Below are 19948 nucleotides of genomic sequence, written 5' to 3' on the forward strand. Positions count from 1 at the left end.
GCTTGGGGCCCTCCACATAGGGCCTCTTCCTGCCCTTGAAAACAATGACCCTGCAGGAAACGAGATACAGTAATACATTTATTTTTATTTATGAAGGGAAAAAAACCAACAATAGCCCTCCCCATTCTTGTTTCCTGGGTAATTAACAGCTGTCTGGATTTGGTCAAGACCAGGGTAGATCACCGGCCAAGAGGAAGTGACCTGGAGCAGAAAGGATTAAAGGAAAGCAAAAACAACCACCACAGGGCTCCAGTTTTGATAGCTTCATAAACATGATGAAGAAGCATGGTACAAATAACATCAGTTATGATAGCTGTACCAAGGCCTCAGCCAAGGACCCAGTGAAGCCAGAGAAAATCCCTTGCCCTGTGTGGTTGGGCATCTGTAGGAATCTGGGTCTAGAATGCTATGTGAATGAGTGAATGTTTTCTCATTGAGGAGACAGGAATAGGATTCTAGTTAAGCTAGAATAAGAATAGCAGTTTTCAAACTAGAGCTCAGAAATGATTTCCAAGTCAGGCCCATGAGCCAGGTGGAGTCACATATGTTTATAAGCATTCAGGAGGCTGAGACAAAAGGATTGAGGGTTCCAGGCCCACTTCGGCTATATAGTGATTAGACTGGAAATTTCCTGATCTGAAAACTGTAATAGTAAATACAGGTAAATCTGTAAGAAAATCAGGCAGAATTATGGCACTCCAAGCTTATGTTCCACTAGAGAAGAAGTATTGTTTGTTGCCTGAGTAGATACCTGAACTCTTGAGAAATTAAAAACCAAAAGATTTTAAACTCACAGCATGCATTGCACAGCTCAGTTGGCCTAGAGAAGCTCTTGGTCAGTTTCATGGTTTAAACCATGTGATCTGTTGAGAATTCCTTCACCCTTACTTTGTGTGAATATATCCTACCCAAAAGAAAATGATGCCTTCCAAAGCAAGGTAAAAGTTATTGTGCTTAATTTAAATGAAAAAATTGAAAATTTTAGATTCATTTTAAGGCAGAGTGTCATTAGTAGAAGGTGGAGAGTGGTTATGGGAAAAATGAATACTTCCATAAAGCATACTTCCATAAAGTTCCAAGTATGGCTGCCTAATCCTAACTAAAGTATGGTATAGGTTAAAGTGTGCAATTTTAGAACTCTCTGAATCCTGAACATCCCAGTTTTTCCCTTGATTTGTCATCTCCTTAGAGCCATATACTTGCTGCTACCTAGGGTTGGCTGTGTTAGTGTCTCCTTCTGAACTATTATAGCTTACATTCTCTCTGGGTCCAGGGGAGAAAAAAGCTAAGAACACAGCCAGGAACTGGTGGCTCATGCCTGTAATGCTCCTCAGGAGGCTGAGATCTGAAGATTGCAATTCAAAGCCAACTCACACAGAAAAGTCTCCAGTTCACCGCTTAAAACCAGAAGTGGAACTGTAGCCCAAAGTGGAAGAGTACTAGCCTTGAGCAAAAAGCTCAGGGACAGGACTCAGGCCCTGAGTTCAAGCCCCACAAGCCCACGCCACCTCCCCTCCCCCAGCCCTCCGCCAAAATACTAGAAATTAAGAACTGGGTCTCTCAGCTCATCCACAGGAAATGGACGCAAAATGCCAGTGTCCCCGCCTGCTGATTTCTGGTCACTCCTCTAGCCGAGCCCTCCTGCTTCCCCTGTCCATGGGAGCAGAGCCAGCTTTCCTTCAAGGGTGGTACATTCAAAATGGGACTCTCTTTTATGCGTTTAGAAAAGCCATGGCTTAATTATAATTGGCTCAACCTCTTTAGCTTGATGAAGAAGGCAAATTTACGCAATGCCAGGAATCAAAATCTTTTTATCGCCAAGCTCTACTGAATAATACAAACTTATCTCTCATTTATATGCTCAAAATCATGCTTCCTAAACCAGCTCATTCAGGATGATTTAAAATTCTTCTTTTCATAAGGGCGAAGTTTCGTAATAGCCTTCTGTAGAATGTTAATGAAGTGGTCTTAATAGAATTCTAAGAAAACTTGTTAGAATATTTCATACCATCAAAATGGAAAATTAAATATTTTGTGAAGCTCAGAGCCTATCACTTTAAGCAACACTACATTAATAATATGTAAGAAAGGAGGGCTCAGTTTTGCCTTTGCTTTTTCTTGTTTTGGTTCTCCTTTTTCTTTTCTTCTTTTCACTTTCTTTTTGTTAGCAGGTGGTGGTAACACTAGGATTTGAACTCAGAGCCCTGTAATTGTAAGGCAGATGCTCAACCACTTGAGCCAAACCCTCCCATTCCTTTTGCTCTAGTTCTTTATTTTTGAACAGGTTTTTATATTTGTGGCCATGGGCCCTCCTGGACTGAAATTCTCCTATTTATGCTATACACGTTCTCATATTGGAGGAAGTGGAGGAGGAGAAAGGAAAGAAGGAGAAAGAGGATGACTTGAAGTAAAAGATTATCAGTGTAAGATGCTTTATTTGAAGCTTCAAGGTAAAAAATGAATTTTGAAACACAAAATTAAAGTTTATAGGAATTAGATCTCCTCAAGGGCTGAATGAATGCCTTAGCTCATATATTCATGGGTAAATATTCATTGGGTTTGGGGGTATATAATCCCAGCATTTGGGAGGCAAAAGCAGAAGGATTATATGAGTTCCATGCTGACCTAAGCTACAGAGTAAGGCTCACTCTCTGTGTGTCTCTGTCTCTCTCTCTCTCTCTCTGTATATATAAATGTGTGTGGGAGTGACTTATTGCAAGATGAGGCTCAATAATAATGAAAATGTTATTCCTAGTTTTCATGTCTTGCATATAGTTGTTGAGATAGTTGGTTCTGATAAATATATAGAAAAGAACAAAAAGTTTTGTTATAATAATGTTAGTCAAGACTTTGAATTAAAATTTGTGTTCTATGCCAAAAGCAAAACTGACCTGTCATCAAAAATTATTTTTAATTATACATCAGCTGACAACTTGATTAGGCCTTGTTTCTGTTCTGTTGACAACCAAGAACTGGAAAAAGACTTAGAAGAGGATGTGTTACCCAATCTTCAGAGGCTTTAGTTTCCTGACGTCGATAACATATGCTGAGTTATTTTGTTTGGTAGCTATTTTTGTACTTTGGGGGAAAAACAAGTTCAGGTTCAAGTGTGAGAGGTTAATCTGCTTCTCATGACATGGGGGAAGTTGCAAGGTCTGGAACAGGTGAGCACATCTCTCTGCCATAGCTATCTCTACACATGACCCAGTAGGAAACATCGAAGACTCTGCCCATTGAAAGTTGGTTCCACAGATATCTAGTTCTTAATGTTCATGTTCCCACATGGGTAGGTGTTGCCACTGTGAACACAGCCTGTCTACAGAAAAGCACACAAAAGTGATGTAATGCTCAGGCCTTTCCAGACCCAGAGATTCAGGAGAATCAGTAGCTTATGGGGCTCTGGGAATGTAGACAGAAAGGAGGACCTGGGCTCCCTGGATAACTGTCATGCTAAATACAATGAACTTATTCCTGCTTGAGAAAGGTGTTGGCAAGCCAGGCGCCAGTGAGTTATGCCTGTAGTCCTAGCTACTTTGGAGACTGAGATCTGAGAGTGGAAATCCAAAGCCACCCCTAGAAGACAAATCTGAGAAAGTCTTATCTTTAATTAACCAGCAAAACACTAGAAATGTGCTGTGTCTTAGGTGGTAAAACATCAGCCTTGAGCAAAGAAAAAAGCTAAGGCAGAGCACAAGGTTCTGAATTGAAGCCCCAGTACTGGCATTCCCTCTCTCTTACACACACACACACACACACACACACACACACACACACACACGCTGCAAAAAATCAGCTCTTTTAGCAATTGAGAGGACAAGCCAAGCCTGTTTTAGAGTGAAAGGACTCCTCCCAGAGACCCTAGGACAAAGCGGACAAGCCAAGACGTGTGCGTGGGAAAGATTTTGTCTTGATAAACAGCTGCTGCAACATTCAGGCTGTGCCTGTCTCCCTTACTTAATGATTTTTAGATATTCCTGCACAGCAAACCAGATGTGTGCTTTACTAATATTACCTAGGCACTCCCCAGTCCACTCAAATTGGCCATCAAGACTGACCACCACAGATCAGAGCTTCGCCATAACCATGCGTTTCCAGAGCTCCCGTTTCAATTCTTTGCAGTGGAATAGGGGGACGCAGGGGGCTCACCATCCTGCTGAACCATTGGTGTCTTAAGGCCTGTGTTCCCTCCATTCGCTCAGCGTTTACTGGTATTATCTGGATAAAATCCAGCCACACCCTGCACTGGTGTCCAGTGTTGACTGTTTCACCTAGCATGCTTGTCTTCTGCTTTCTTCTCTACTGAACTCTTTATTCCTATAATTTATCTGTTTATTTACATGACTGTTATTTTCATGAGGTTTCAGAAAAAGGAGTACTATTTAGACTGATAGAGCCTTTGGTTTTATTCTTTTTTTTTTTTTTTTGACAGTTCTGGGGCTTGAACTCAGGGCCTGAGTACTGTCCTTGGACTTTCTCAAGGCTAGAGTTCTACCAATTGAACCACAGCACCACTTCTGGTATGTATGTGGTACCGAGGAATCAAACCCAGGTCTTTGTGTATGTGAGGCAAGCACTCTACCACTAGGCTAAACTCCTGGCCTAAGTCTTTGATTTTGTACAGTTTAGAATATATAAACTTCAAAATGCCTATGGTTTTTGACGCAGTGATTCCTTTCTAAAAATGAACCTACCTAAGTGATTCTACCAAGTACATACAGATATTAGTACATTGTCAACAGTACTAATACGTGTGAAGAATTAGAAACCATTTGTACAGTATTATTGATAAGAAAATGATTGGAAGCTAGGCATACTGGCTGATACCTTTAATCCTGGCTATTTGTAAGGCCAAGATCTATCAGTGTTCAAGATCAGCCTAGGAAAACAGTGTCCAAAAAAAAATCTCAACCAATAAATAGGTGTGAATGGTGATGCACACATATCACCTTTTTTACTCTGGAGCTGTAAATAGAGCAATCATGAGAAGAATGAGAAGAAATACTTCAGTAAACCTCTGCTACAAAACTGTGTAATAGCAATTTTTAAAAATGTTGCTGACAAATACACAGAAAAGTTTAAGTCCTTTTCTTTTCCTTCCTTCCTTCCTTCCTTCCTTCATTCCTTCCTTCCTTCCTTCCTTCCTTCCTTCCTTCCTTCCTTCCTTTCATTGCCAGTCCTGGGGCTTGAACTAGGGCCTGAGCTTATTTTGCTCAAGGCTAGCACTCTACCACTTGAGCCATAGTGCTACTTCAAGCTTTTTCTGTTTATATGGTACTGAGGAACCGAACACAGGGCTTCATGCATGCTAGGCAAGCACGCTACCACCAAGACACATTCCCAACACCTTAAGTATTATTCTTAAATTCAGAAAGCAGATATATATCACCTCTGATTCTACTTGTATCATTCTAAGCTACAAAACAGTATTATTGTGATTCATACTCACAAGTATGGAATGTTAATTTCTTCAACTCCATCTTGATCCTCTCAACTTTAGTCAGACCTGTTACCCAAAAGGCTGTCACTCTCAGAAGCCATCACTGGGCCTGCTAAGCATATTGCTCATCATCAGGCTAATTAGATTCTTTTCTCACCAGGGCAAAGCTCCCATACTTACTCTTCTTTCAGATAGCTTGATGAGGTCATCCCTAAATGCAATACTGGATTTAGATGTGATTGATGGTTTAAATTCTGTATTGCTGTATACAAACGACTCCAAACCTGTAGAGGCTTAAAACAACATACGCTTACATCTCTGTTTCTGTGGTTCAGAAACCTAGCTGTGGCTAAGCTGGCTTCTCTGGTTCAAGGACTCTCACAAGGCAGTAATATCTCCCACAAGGCTGCTAACTGCAAAGTTGGGCCTGTGGTCACCCCATGCGTCACCAAGGGATGATTCACTTCCAAGCTCACCCATACTGCTGGTACCACTCAGGTCCTTAGAGGTTGTTGGCTGGAAGCCATCCTTATAGCTCCTTGACACTTGGACCTCCCTGTTGAGCAGTTTTCACATGGCAGTTAGTTTCTTCTGAATGGACATGTAAGAAGCAGAGCTAGAGGAAAACAGAGAGAGAGGGAGGGAGGGAGGGAGGGAGGGAGGGAGGGAGGGAGGGAGGGAGGGAGGGAGGGAGGGAGGACAAGCAAGATGAATTCATATAACCTTACACAAACTAATCTTAGATTCACCCAATGTGTTTCCTATATTTTGTTTCTCAAAAATAAGTCATTAGATGCAGTCCTTAAGAGAAGGGGACAAATACCAGAAGGTAGGGATTTTGTAGAAGCTGACTATCACAGTGATTAAAGGTAATGTAATTCAAGTGTTGTATGAGAAATTCACAAGCCCTCTCCCCCTGAAGAAAAAAAAGTTGATGTAGGTGAAGAGTCTTTAGGTAGATGCATCTTAAACATGAGGTGTATCTAAGCACCCTTGTTTGCAGATGGCAGGTGGTAATTACTGTGTTGTTGTTTTTTTTTCCTTTGAACTGGCAGGTGCTAATTACTATGGGGCTTTTTGTTGTTGTTTCTTTGAACTAATTTGGAAATAATTTTAAAAGCTGAAAAACATAAAAGAATCCCCTGTTGCAGAATGGTAGTTTCCCAATCTTGGGGGAATTGAGAACCTGGGAGTTTTCCCTGTGGGAAGGAGAGCGAGGCCTCGGGCCGCAGCCCCAGGCGGTCTGCGCAGGTGAGGCGGACCATGTCTGCAATCTTCTCTCCTTCCTCCCGTCCCCTGCAGAACACCCTGAGAGCGCAGCTCTGTACTTCGTCTCCGGCGTGTGCATCGGCCTGGTCCTCACCTTGGCTGCCTTGGTGGTGCGGATTTCTTGCCACACTGACTGCCAGCGAAGGCGGCGGCCTCCAGGGAGGAGGAGGAGGAGGTTTGCGCAGCAGGATGGAGGAGGAGAGGGCAGTGACAGCAGCAGCAGCAGCAGCGACAGCGGGGATGGCAGCGAGGACACGGCGTCGGACCTGTCGGTGCGCAGGCACCGGCGCTTTGAGAGGACTTTGAACAAGAACGTGTTCACCTCTGCCGAGGAGCTGGAGCGCGCCCAGCGCCTGGAGGAGCGCGAGCGCATCCTCAGGGAGATCTGGATGAATGGCCAGCCCGAGGTGCCCGGCACCAGGAGCCTGAACCGCTACTACTAGAGGAGCCACGGGAACCCAGGAACCCCCTGGAAGCTGCGGGGAAGGGAGAGCCCCCACAGGGATGGGGTGGGGGTACCAGGAGCTGGAGCCAGGTCTCTGGATGAGGCGGGGGTGGTAGGAAGGAGGACTGTGGGGTGTTGTCTGTGGGAGGGGAGAGGGGCTACATAAATCATGAATGAAGAAACCCAAGTTGGCTCATCAACCATTTCAGGACTGGGGAGCAGGAGGCTCTGCTTCCATTGCCAGCCCTGTGGATGCAGATGATGTGAGAACCGGGACGTTGGTTCTCATTTCTGAGGATCTGGGAAGTTGGTGCAGACTTCCTTGCCATGGTATCCCTTAACAAAAGGGACGACTCTCAACATGAAAACGGGGGTGACTGGGGTGACCTGAGCCCAGGAGATGCGGTTTTCTAAAGGACTCTGTGCTATGGAGGTGATTCTGATTCAGATAGCAATGGCCTGTGCTTATTATTTAAAACTATTTTTTTTTTTAAGATCTCACGTTGCAATGGCGACCTCTTCATTTTAACTGGCACCTCAGGGATTAAAATCCTCTTTTTTTTTTTAAAATATAGTTCCCACCACATTCGTGAAAATGAATAGAATTATTGTATTTAGGGCAATGTGTCAGTGGGCCAGACAATGTCAATAACCTCTAAGGATGAAGTGTTTTTATTTTAGATAGTTTATAAAATATATGTGGACATGCATATTTAAAATGCTGCATAAAAATTTAAAACGTGTGCCCTCCTTCTTTGGAGAGAAGAAAAGTATATTATGATTCCAGATAATCATGAGTTTTAACCATTTTTGCGTTTTTTTAAAGTCTTGATTTCCAAGGAAAGAGTGGAAATGGGAGGTAAGAATTAAAGTCCAAATTAGGATGAATAAAAAAATAAATGTTTCATAAAAATATTTGTTTAATATCTGTATCTGTCTGTTTTATACAGAAAACCTTATACATGGGTGGAGATGACCTTTGCACAGATAAGAATGAGAAAATGGTCACTGTGTGATTCTGGGGGCATCTCATTTTCTGTAGGTTACATGTCATGGTTGCAAAGTCACTGAATTATTGTTAAGAAGAGGAATAGAGTCAGGTGCTGGTGGCTCATGCATGTAATTCTAGCTACTCAAGAAGATGAGATCTGAGGATCACTATTCAAATCCAGCCGCAGGAATGTCCGTGAGACTTTTACCTCCAGGTAACTACCAAAGAAAAGCTGAAACAGGACCTGTGCCTTAAGTAATCAAACACTTCTATTATATCCCCACTATTTCTTCTGTATCTCTCTTTTGGCTCTAGTCTCTGAGCCACAGGAACCTAAAATATATTTTACTCACTTTTGTTTTCTCAATGTTATCAGTGTGCGTGTAAGATGTGCCTGATAGTAAGTAGCATATGAGCGAGTTTTGTTTTCTTCCTTCCTTTCGTTATTTCTATCCCGCTGTCCTATTTCCTGTCCATTCTTTCCTCCCTTCTTTTCTCCTCCCCTCCTCTCCTTGCCTCTTTCTCTTTCTTCTTCCTCCCTTTCTGTCTCTCTCTCTATATATCTTTCTCTCTGTCTCTCTGTCTCTGTCTCTCTCTGTCTCTGTCTCTATTTCTGACTCTCCGTCTCTCTTGGTCTGTCTCTATCTTTCTGTCTCTGTCTGTCTGTCTGTCTGTTTCTCTGTCTGTTTCTTCCCCAGCCCGCTCTCTCCCTCTCTCTCTGTCAGTAGTGGGGCTTGGACTCAGGGCCTGTGGTTTTCCCTAAGCTCTTTTGCTCAAGGCTCACACTCCACTGTTTTGAGACATAGCACCACTTCCAGCTTTCTGGTAGTTAATTGGAGATAAGAGTCTCACAGACTTTCCTGCCTGGCTTGGTTTTGAACTATGATTCTCAAACCTCCTGAGGAGATAAAATTATAGGCATGAGTCTTCTTTTCTTCCTTCCTTTCTCTTTTTCTGTTTCTACCTCTTTCTTTTTCTTTTCTTTCTCTTCTTTCTTTCTTCCTTCCTTCTTTCTTTCTTTCTTTCTTTCTTTTTTCTTCCTTTCTTTCTTTCTTCCTTCTTTCTTTCTTTCTTTCTTTCTTCCTTTCTTCCTTTCTTCCTTTCTTTCTTCTTCTTTCTTTCTTTCTGCCAGTCCTGCCTGGGCTTGGGCTCAGGGCCTGAGCACTGTCCTTGGGTTTTCTCAAGGCTAGAGTTCTACCACTTGAACCATGGCACCACTTTGGCTTTTTTCTATGTATGTGGTACCGAGAAATCGAACTTGGGTCTTCGTTCATGCTAGGCAAGCACTCTACCACTCGTCCACACTCCCCGCCCTCTCTCATTTTCTTTTTATCTTTTTTTAAGCTTTTGAGATAGTCTACCAACTTTTGTCTGCCTCATTTTCCCAAGTGGGAACTCAATACATGCCACTGCACCTAGCTGAAGATTTTTTTTTTTTTGCCAGTCCTGGGCTTGAGCTCATGATCTGAGCACTGTCCTTGGGCTTTCTCAAGGCTAGAGCTCTACCGCTTGAGCCTCAGCACCACTTCCAGCTTTTTTCTATGTATGTGGTACCGAGGAATCGAACCCAGGTCTTTGTGCATGCTAGGCAAGCACTTTAACCACTAGGCCAAACTCCCGGCCCTGAAGATTTTTTTATAAGCTAATAAAAGCTAATTCTTGATTATGAACAAAGCTACTAATAGATAGCTAGATGTATGTATCAAATAATAAAGTATGTGCTTACCAAGTACAAGACCCTTAGTTCAAACATCAGTACCAATAAAATAATGAATAAAGACTCAGAGTCTATACAAGGGCCTTTGCAGTGTACTATTCCACAGACTCCCAAACATTGATTATTTGTAACAAAGACATTTCATTCATTCATTCATGTATTTACTTATGTATTTAGTGCATAGACTTGAAATCAGGGCCTGGGTGCTGTCCCTGAGGTTTTTTGTTTTTGTTTTTGTTTTTTACTCCAGATTGCCACTCTACCACTTGAGCTACAGTTCCGCTCCCAGTTGTCTTGGTGCTTAATTGGAGATAAGAATCTCCAAGATTGGAGATAAGAGTCTTTCCTGCCCTGGCTGGCTTTGAACTGTAATACTCATATTTCTACTTCCTGAGTAGCTAGGATTACAGGCATGAGCCACCACTTCTCTGCTTCAGGGATAATTTCTTAAGTCTATGAACATCTCTTTTACTTATCTCTGTGCTTCCTTCTACTGCTAACCATTTCCATGTCTCTGTAATACATAGTTTCTTTCTACTCTTCTATTATGAACTATGATATGACCACCCGGTAGAGTTTTCATTTCATCTTCTAATTTCAATTTGGCCTATGGAGTTTTTAAGTTATATTATAGGGTTAAAAGCAATGGGTATTTCTTCTTGATCTACAGTGGTTATTCTTGATCTCACTGATTATCAATTTCTAGTCATTTAAGGGTTGAACAAATAAAAGTTCTAAAACTTAACATCTGGGAGTGTGCCTTGTATGTCTCCAACCAGTTACTTTTGAAACCCTTGTTACTCCTGTCTCCCAAGAAAATTTGTTTCACTCATCTAAGAAATTTGACCTCAGACATGTTGGGAATCATTCAGTATCTGAGAGAAGAAAGTACGGTATAAAACCTTCTTTTTCTAACCATCTGCTCTCTTTTTGTTTTATTACCTTCTATAGTAGGCAGAGACTTGGCAGTAATGGTAATGACAGGAAAATCAAACATAACCTTTGCTTCCAGCTTTCATTTGAAAATTACAAGGAACCTCTGAGGCTCTAAAAAAAAGATTTCTCAGTGGGTGGGGGGAGGGAAATGGGGACAAAAACATGAAGGGGTATCAATGTTTGTGAAGTAATGCACCTTCCATCTGGTGAATATAATGTAACTCTTCTATTAATTACAATAAAAAAGAATATATAGAAAAGAGAAAAAAGAAAGATTTCTCTGGGCCTGAGGCTGGGTTCATATTAAGGTGTCTATTGAAACTCAGAATTATAAAACCAGTTTTATAGTCAAGAATGACTGAGGGGATTAACTAAAAAACTTTCCTTCATAATGCAAAAAGTCAGTGTTTGTAGCCATTGTGTCTACAATTTTCACAGGAAGGATCTGATGCCATATACTCTAAATGTCACATCACCTGACATGTGTTTTGGAAGGAAAAGTGCAAACACTCAAGAAAGTATCTGGATATTTCCAAGTGAATTTTTTTGTGCATTTGTGAATCAGGAACTTTGGGTAGAAAGGAGATGCATGTGATGGGTTTTTTTTCTTGCCTATCAAGGACCCAAATGCTCTTCTCTGCTACCTGCTGCTAAGTAATGAGCTAGAGAATTCAACAGGAAAATATGAAGGATTCAGAACTCTTATCTTCTCCTTGAAAATGAGGCCTGCAGAAGAATGCCCTTATCCCAGATTAAAATTCTTAAAATTTGTGAGTGTATTGCCTTACAGGAACAAAAGAAGGTGCTTTGCAGATATTATTGAGGATCTTGAGATGTGGAGATGATCCTGGGTTTTCTCAGTTGGCTCATTGCAATCACAAGGTCCTTAAAAGAAGCTTGTAGGAGAGTCATGGTCAGAGAACTCATGATAACAGAAGCAGAGGATGGAGTGATATAAAGAAGAGCTAGGGAATGCAGGCAGACTCTAGAAGCTATAAAAGGCAAGAAAAGAGATCCTTGTCTAGCAACTCTAGAGACGATAGGGAGTGGGGGGAAATGAGAGGGGGAACTATAAAACTCTGGTGATCTAATACCTATTTCAGATCCTAATCTCAAATCTTGAACACTAGTAATAGTTTTAAGTTGCTCAATGAATGTTCATTTATTATAGCAGTAATAGGAAATGAATACTTGTATTATCTGTGTTCCTAGGATTGTAGAAGAATCACAAACCTTACTACAAGTCTCAAAAATACCGTCATCTCTATGGGTAAGAGGAAGAGGTAAGATGGAGAGGAATCTCAGGATAGAACATATAGCTAATTAGAAGATTGTAGTTTTAGATAGTACTTGGGAATGGCCCCAAGGAAGAACTTGTTTATAAGGTCAGTAGTATTGAACACTGCAAAGTGGACTGTAGATGAAAGTCAAGCGAAAGTGGATGACTGAAAAATCTGGGTGATCAGACATGGTTACTTTAGCTAATCTCAGGCTTATAATGATATCCACCCAGGTATCTAACAGGAAATGAATGACATTTCTTTTTTTTTTTTTTTTTGCCAGTCCTGGGGTTGAGCTCAGGGCCTGAGCACTGTCCTTGGACTTTCTCAAGGCTAGAGCTCTACCACTTGAGCCATAGCACCACTTCCGGCTTTTTCTAAGTATGTGGTACCGAGGAATCGAACCCGGGTCTTCGTGCCTGCTAGGCAAGCACTGTACCACTAGGCCAAACTCCCGGCCCCATGAATGACATTTCTATAGGCAGAAAGGCAGACATGAGAGGTCTCATGATATTATGAATATGTGTTTAGTCAAGCCATGTGGATTTCTTTGCAATCAGAATATTTATCCCTACCTTCCTCTTAAGTTCTTATTAATTTTATTCCCCCCACCAAAAATCCATCTGCTCATTATATTTTCTGCAATTTGTACAAACTGGTTTCTCTAACAACCAATTATTTGCTACAGATACAAAATTCTAAAGAATATTCTTTATCCCCAGAAATTGTTTACTATGCTGACTAGTGTCTCTTAAGAAAACTTCCCTCAAATTCCATTCTACAGATCACTGGTTACCACCCATTGGAAATGAGGGTCTATAGGACAAAGTTTGAGAACTGCCTCCCCTACCCATTTAAACAAATCTGAAATTAATGTATACCTGTGCTTGAGACCTTGAAAAGATTCCAGTGCATAGAATCCCTGAAGTTTTCTTAGAAATCTGTACCAGTGGTCTTTAAATTATTTATGAGCAATATGGTTTAAAAGCACCAAAACCAAAAGCTTCTTCCAGAAGTTCTCTCAAAATGTTTTTGCTAACTTTGTGTATTAACCTGGGAATGAATGCATTGACCCATGACTCTTTTCTCAGTGTCATCAGCAATTCCTGTTAGATATGGGGGTCCTAGCTTCCTTTAGGGACCAGGGAGTGAGCAAGTGTCTTTAAAGGACTTTTTGACAAGCCAAATGTAAATTCTTCCCCTTTGCCTGTCTCTGAAAGGGGAACAGTTATACAACTGCTGGTGTTTCCTGGATGAATATGAAACAGCCTTGATTATTAGGCTTGACATTTTGCACACGAAAAAGCAGACTATTTTTCAAATTGAGCTTCCCTGCCTAACGGCTGTTCAGATAAGAAACTTTTTAAATTGTCTGTCTCTTCCACCCGATTGTAAGCTGGATAAGGTCAATGAATTTGTCTTACTCAGCACTCAACCCACAACATCATGCTTCAGTTCCTGCCTAGCAAACGTGTTGACAGAATGACCAAATGTTAGTTTTGAATGTCCCAAAGCTATTTTGAAATTTGCAGGCAATTTTGGAGTTACTGCTCTTGCTATGCAAAGAGGTGAGGCTAATTGCAATATGGGTAATGATTTTCTGCAAGGCAATTTCAAGTTGCTCACAGTGAAATATGCCTTCTTTTGGTGAAAAGAAACCAGATAACATCTGACTATAGCTATAGTTTAGAGACTCTATAGTTTAATTCTAGAAAAGCCCATGAAAAAGTAGAATGCTTATAAAGGATTTAAAATTTTTCTTGCAGGGTGTGGTGGCACATACCTGTAATCCTAGCTGCACAAGAGGCCTGTGGTTCAAAGCCAGCCCGGACACTAAAGCCTGTGAGACTCATCTCCAGTTAAACACCAGAAAATTGGAAGTGGTGCTGTGGTTCAAGGGGTAAGGTGGTCCCCTTGAGCTGAAAAGTTCAGGGATAATGCCCAGGCCCAGAGTTCAAGTCCCACAAGACCAAAAAAAAAAAAAAAAAAAAAAAGAATTTTTTTTCTTTATCCCCAAGATCCCTTGGCATAGATTTTAGGAATTTCTACTGACATCATTTCAATAAGTGTTTACTGAGAACTTCCTGTGTTGGGACGTCCCAAACATTGATGCCCCAGTGTGCACCTGTATTACAAAATTTAATACAATAATAATAAGACAATGATACAAAATTCTAGAACTTTGACGGTGGGGGGAGGGAACTGGCATCTGGGGGATGGGCAAGGGAGCTGCCTCTATTTGAAGTATTGAGCTTCAGGAAAAGAATGAAGACTGTGACACGAAGAAAGTCCAAATAAATGCATTTAAACTAATTATGCATCCATTAGCCATATTGTCCCTTAAATTAAAATTCCTCCAGGACTGGTTTGGGAACAACATATATTCATGGTATTTTCTTTCTTTTCTGGGAATAGCCTTTTTTTTTTTTTTCCCCCATTCATGGGGCTTGAACTCTGGTCTCAGGCCCTGTCTCTGAGCTCTTCAGCTCAAGGCTACTGCCCTACCCCTTGAGCTACAGTAACACTTCCTGTTTTCTAGTGGTTAACTAGAGATAAGAATCTCTTGGTCTTTACTGCCCACGCTGGCTTTGAACCTTGATCCTCAGATCTCAGCCTCCTGAGTAGGTAGGATTACAGGCGTGAGCTACTACTCCTGGCTGAACATTTTATTCCCAGAACATCAGGCTATTTCTTATTTACCAAAGCCCTTTGTGAGTAATAGATACTCACATATAAGATAAACTCATAAGAAATATACTAAGATCAGAAGAAAATGCCTCTCTGATGCGGTCATTCACTTCATTCAGTTTGATTTTAAACAACTACAAAGCAATCCATGTATGAAATAGCCACAGGAGGTCCTGGAGTTGGGCTCAAAGAGAGGAAAGTCAAGTATATAGATCCTGGCTGTGGAGAAACCTACAGAGGTGGAGAGATGTGGGAACAAGGAGGAATTCCCATTGGCTAGGTGCATGGGATGTCTGTAATAGTATTGGAGGAGAAAAAATTTGGAAAGGTAGATTGGAGCTAGTGCCTGAAGAGTTAAAATTTCAGAAGCAATAAGTCATTAGACCTAGAGATATGGAAAGTTTGTGAACCAAGATATGGTCAACTCTATCTGTGCATCAAATAGTCTTCCTGGTTTAGAAAAAAACTGGTAGACAGGGATTTAGATTGAAGACTGGCAAATGATTGGTTCAGGAAGCTCTAACAAGAAGAATAGCGCAGTTGGAGAGAAAAAAGAAATGGTCCTCAGACTTTGGTGGAATTTAAGTGGAAATGCAGATTGACATTGGAATTAGGGTGAAGAAAGGGAGAAGAGCCTGCAGTCTTTAAAGCTGTGAAGGCTGAAACCTGTGTTATTTACATCTATAACAGGAATGAAAGTATAGTAATTCAGTCAGTGACATCAGAGGGATATAATTCAGTGTACATAACATTTTTTGATGTATTATCTTGCCTAACTGAAGCAAGCAAGTTGGTGGGAGGAAGATTAGAGTTAATATTTTTTCTTGTTGTCTAGTCAGCATGCCTTTCCTTTTCACTTAATTTTTTCTATGAAGGTCTAAGCCTGTTGGCTTTCTATTCATGTGACTGAATAGTATCCAATGTTTCCAAGGACTTGAACTTCAGCCATCAACATTTTTCCACCTTTCATTCATATGATGTTAACAGGCTGGTTAGTGTCCCAAGTAACAAGATGATCCGTGTTCCAGGTTAGTCCAGTGCAAGTCAGTTGTGGGATTTTGATAGGATTCTTGGAAAAGACAAGTTTTCTCCCCCTAGGTTTACTAAACCTTGTGCTTATAGGAATATAACATGAACACTGTAATAGACGGTCTGAGATAAGGAGACAAGAAGGATGAGGAGGAGGAAGAAAAGGAGAGGAGGAGGAAGAGAAGAGGAGGAAAAAGAGGAGGAGGAAGAGAAAGAGAAAGAAGAGAAGGGAAAGAGGAGGAGGAAGGAACAGAGAAGAAAAGAGAAGGGAATTTTGATTTTGTGAAAATGAGTATTTGTGTCCTGGTATCTAAGCTCCTTTTGGGGGAAAATGGAATCCTCTTTTCTTTCCATTTAAGCCAATTGAAGCTCTATTTCTGTAATTTGCTAGCAAAAAAAAAAAAGTGATGAATGCAATGGTGACACATTTGACTGAACATGAACTGGGGGGAGAGGTCACAAGTTCCAGAATGTGATCTCCAAGGAAAGTGGCCTGTTGTGCAGAAGAGAGTTGGTAACTTGGGACATGTTCAGAAGACTCAGCTACATGAAAGTAAGACTGAATCTCTGGCAATGAGGCGGATCCCCACAAGAAAGAATGTCTAGAATGGTGGAAGAGAGCAGAGTAAAGTAATACCTCATCTAAGTAATAGAGAAGAAAGCGACAATTTTGGAGGGTAAGTAGGAATTAAGCAGAATGAAGAGTTACATTGGGTTGCAGACTGGAAATCACTGATGACCATGGTGATCATAACTGGTAGAGTCATATGGCTTTAAAAATAATTATTATATGTTGTAGAATATATTATGTATTACAATTTATAATACAATAATATTAATAATTCCATTTATATAATTTTAGCTTATCCACCATTGGCATTTATATGAGACTTATGCAAGTACCCATAGATCTTATTCATTTTGAACTCTGACACTCAGTAGACACTAAATAAATGAAGGAAAGAAAAAGTTGAGGGAAAGTCACAGTGGCTCATGCCTGCTCAGCAGGTGGAGATCAGAAAGACCACAGTTTGACGCCAGCCAAGGGGAAAATTTAATGAGATTCCTATCTCAACAAACAAGTTGAGTGCAGTGGTACACTTCTGTAATCCCAGTTACACAGAAGGCAAAGGTAAGAGAATCATGGTCTGAAGCTGAACTGGAGGCTTTGGGCAAAAATATGAGCCCCTATCTAAAACATAACTAAAGCCAAGATAATAATAATTTTAAAAGGATAGGGATGTAGCTCAAGTGACAGAGCACCCAAGACTCCCAGAAGAAGGAAGTGGAAATAGAAAAAGGAGGAGGAAGAGGGGGAAGAAAAAGGAGGGAAAAAGAGACAGGAGTAAAAATAAGAAGAAGGAAGAGGTAAACTTTAAAGTTGTAAATATGTATTTTATCAAGAAAAACCTCCTAGTTATAGAGAGTTCACAGTGAAGTTTGAGAATATCCCCATCATATGACTACACCCACAATTTAAAGCTGGTAGTTGAGACTGATTAGCTCAGGTAACTACCACATCCTGAGATTATGACTGGATGGATCTTAAGCTGTTCAGAAGCTCAGTTATAAGCACAAGTATATAAAGCAATTGTCCCCTAAAAGGAGGGAAACACCTCGTATTTATTACAAGAGAAAGAAGACACTGAGCCTACATCACTGATTTTGTAAACAGGTAAAAGCTGCTCACTACATAATTTTCCACTTCACAATTTCTGCTTTCCTTTAGGAGAGGAAGGCATTTTTAAATCAAGATGGAAAATAGACCTAACACAACAGTTCAGGAGTACTGCACAACTCTGTTAACCACAAACAAAAGTTAGTGGCACCAATTGATTATTGATATCTTCATGAACAAGGGGAGATAGGAGGATTTCTCACTTTATTTAGATGTCTGCTCAGGTCATATTCCTGAGAGAGGCCTTTCCTAGCCCTTAATCTAAGGTTACTTCCCTGCTTTTTCTTCATAACACAAAGTATTATCAGAATTATACCTAATGTACAGATTTGATTATTTGTCTTCTCTCTGCTGGGATAAAAACTCTGTAAAGATGTCACTGCTATATTCCCAGTTCTGAAACTGAGCCTCCTCACCACATTTTTGAATGAATGTTTTTCATGCTCTGTATTAACCAAACTGAGATAAGTTGAAGTTCAGCTTTGAGAGTGGAGAACCTAAAAGATATATTACATTCCTTTAGAAAGCATTCATTATATATAAAGGAAAGGAAGTCAGAACCTGTATAACCCATGTATGGAAGCACCTATGTTCACTGAAAATAGAATCTGAGGAACAAGCAAGCCTCACTCTCCTTTCCTCTTCCTCAGAGGCTATCCTTAGAACAAAATGTGGACCACCCACAGAGTAGGAGGTTTGAGGCGACTTGTGACATGTGTGTATGTTCTGGGCTGGCTCCTCCACTTTAATGGAAGAGTTGTTTAACAGAAATAGCCACAGTCTTGAGAGAGAGAAAGCAATGAATCAAAACATTGTAGGGACAGTAATTTAAGATTCAAAGAGTTGTGGAGACAAGACTGTCAAACAGCAAGATGAGTGATGCTGGGCTTAGAAGCTTTACTTATGAATGGGGGAGCATGCATTTCACCAAGCAGCAGGACGCAAGTACACAAAAGAAGACATCTTGGTCTTGGCCAGGTTTATTTCAGTGCTCAGGATTTGCAGGGTAGGGTGCAAGAATCTCTGAGCTAAGCTGGGCATGGTGGCTCATGCCTACAACCCTAGCTACTCTGGAGGCTGAGATCTGAGGGTCAAGGTTCAAAGCCAGCCCGGGCACAAAAGGACCTGAGACTCTTATCTCCAGTTAACCTCTAGAAAATGGGAAGTAGGGCTGGGCTCATGGGTGGGGCGGGTAGCCTTGAGCTGAAGAGCTCAGGAACAGTGCCCAGGCCAAGTTCAAGTCCTACACCCCCCCCCCCCACAAAATCTCTGAGCAAAGTTCCTCTTAGTTCTTCCTCTCCCTCTCACACCCCAGCTCACCCCCAATGAATGCTTGAGTTCCTGAGCGTGGAATGCTTTCTCTTCCTGGAAAGAAAGTTGACACTAATTGCACTCAAGTGGCATGGTTGATATGGTGGCCCAAACTCTGGGGACCAGAGGTATCACAGTGAGGAGGGAAAAGAAATGAATGCTGCACTTTAAGTAGCAAGCAGGACTGGGACCACAGTTAGGTTAGCAAGTAGAAATGAAGACTAGAAAGGCTCCATAGGTGTGTTGGTGTCAGTAGGGTGCAGGAAGAAAAGATTCTTACAAAGGTAGCAGTAAGGCCATAGGAAGAGGCAATCCCAGGGCAAGGTTTTTGAGTTAAAGGGATAGAGGGTAAAAAGAATGGACATGTGTGTTTTATGTCATCACAACTCATGTCTGTATCAAAACTTCCTCCAAAGTTATGACAGTTCTTAAGAACAGAAACAATTGTAGCGCAGCTGTTAAAACAGAAGTAACCCTTAAAACAACAAAACAAATGACAACAACAACAACAAAAACTAGAGCAGGAAGCAGACTCCAATACCTAGGAAAATCTCATTATTTTAACTTTAGCTCTGAATTAATTTGCTAGTAGCCATGTGGAAAATGAGGCGAATTTTGACATCTCGCTGACTAAGTAAAGAAAGCAGCAGGATTACACTTCTCTTGGTCAATCAAAATAAAGAGAACAGAATTTGCCTGTAGGAGGAAATGAAGAACCAGGCTAAAAGGGAAGTGTAAGCATGAAGAAGGCAAAGGGGAAAGCCTGGCTCTTTCTCTTCCTGAAGGTGGCTCATCACGCATCTTCAACTCTGACCATAAAATGTTCATCCTCTGTCTCTCTTCTTTCCACTGGCCTAGCTACTGGCTTCACAGTGGCTTGTAAACCTCTATTTGCACTGTTTTTGTTGTTGTTGTTGTTGGTGGTGGTGGTAGTGCTATTACTTAACTTTCTGGCTTTTACTGAATATTAGTCTGGATAAAATAATCAAAACCAGGAACGTTTTGTGTCTTTGTGAGGTTGAAACATGAATCGTTTCAACCTTCCCTTCCTATCTTCCTAGCCTGTGGGTAGCTGAGCATTTCTAGATACTGTCTCACTTCCTTTCAGCCCAGTGAGTGAATCTCATCTTGTTTCTCGCTTTCCCTGTCATCTGAGAGACTGTAAGG

The 19948-nt window shown here is 41.1% G+C and overlaps 1 protein-coding gene across 2 annotated transcripts in view; it reads left to right on the forward strand.

The window, feature by feature from the left end:
• The window catches only part of Eva1a (eva-1 homolog A, regulator of programmed cell death), a 52891-nt gene extending 44825 nt beyond the window's left edge, over nt 1-8066 (forward strand). For both annotated transcript variants that reach the window (XM_090336601.1, XM_090336602.1), the window contains one exon: nt 6740-8066. In XM_090336601.1, the coding sequence (XP_090192727.1) occupies nt 6740-7149 (410 nt within the window). In that variant the 3' untranslated portion in view covers nt 7150-8066. The remainder of the gene's footprint in view (nt 1-6739) is intronic.
• The last annotated feature ends 11882 nt before the right edge of the window (nt 8067-19948 follow it).

Source organism: Megascapheus bottae, chromosome 7 (genome assembly GCF_031878675.1).
Source record: "Megascapheus bottae isolate mThoBot1 chromosome 7, mThoBot2.hap1, whole genome shotgun sequence".
Classification (NCBI taxonomy): domain Eukaryota; kingdom Metazoa; phylum Chordata; class Mammalia; order Rodentia; family Geomyidae; genus Megascapheus; species Megascapheus bottae.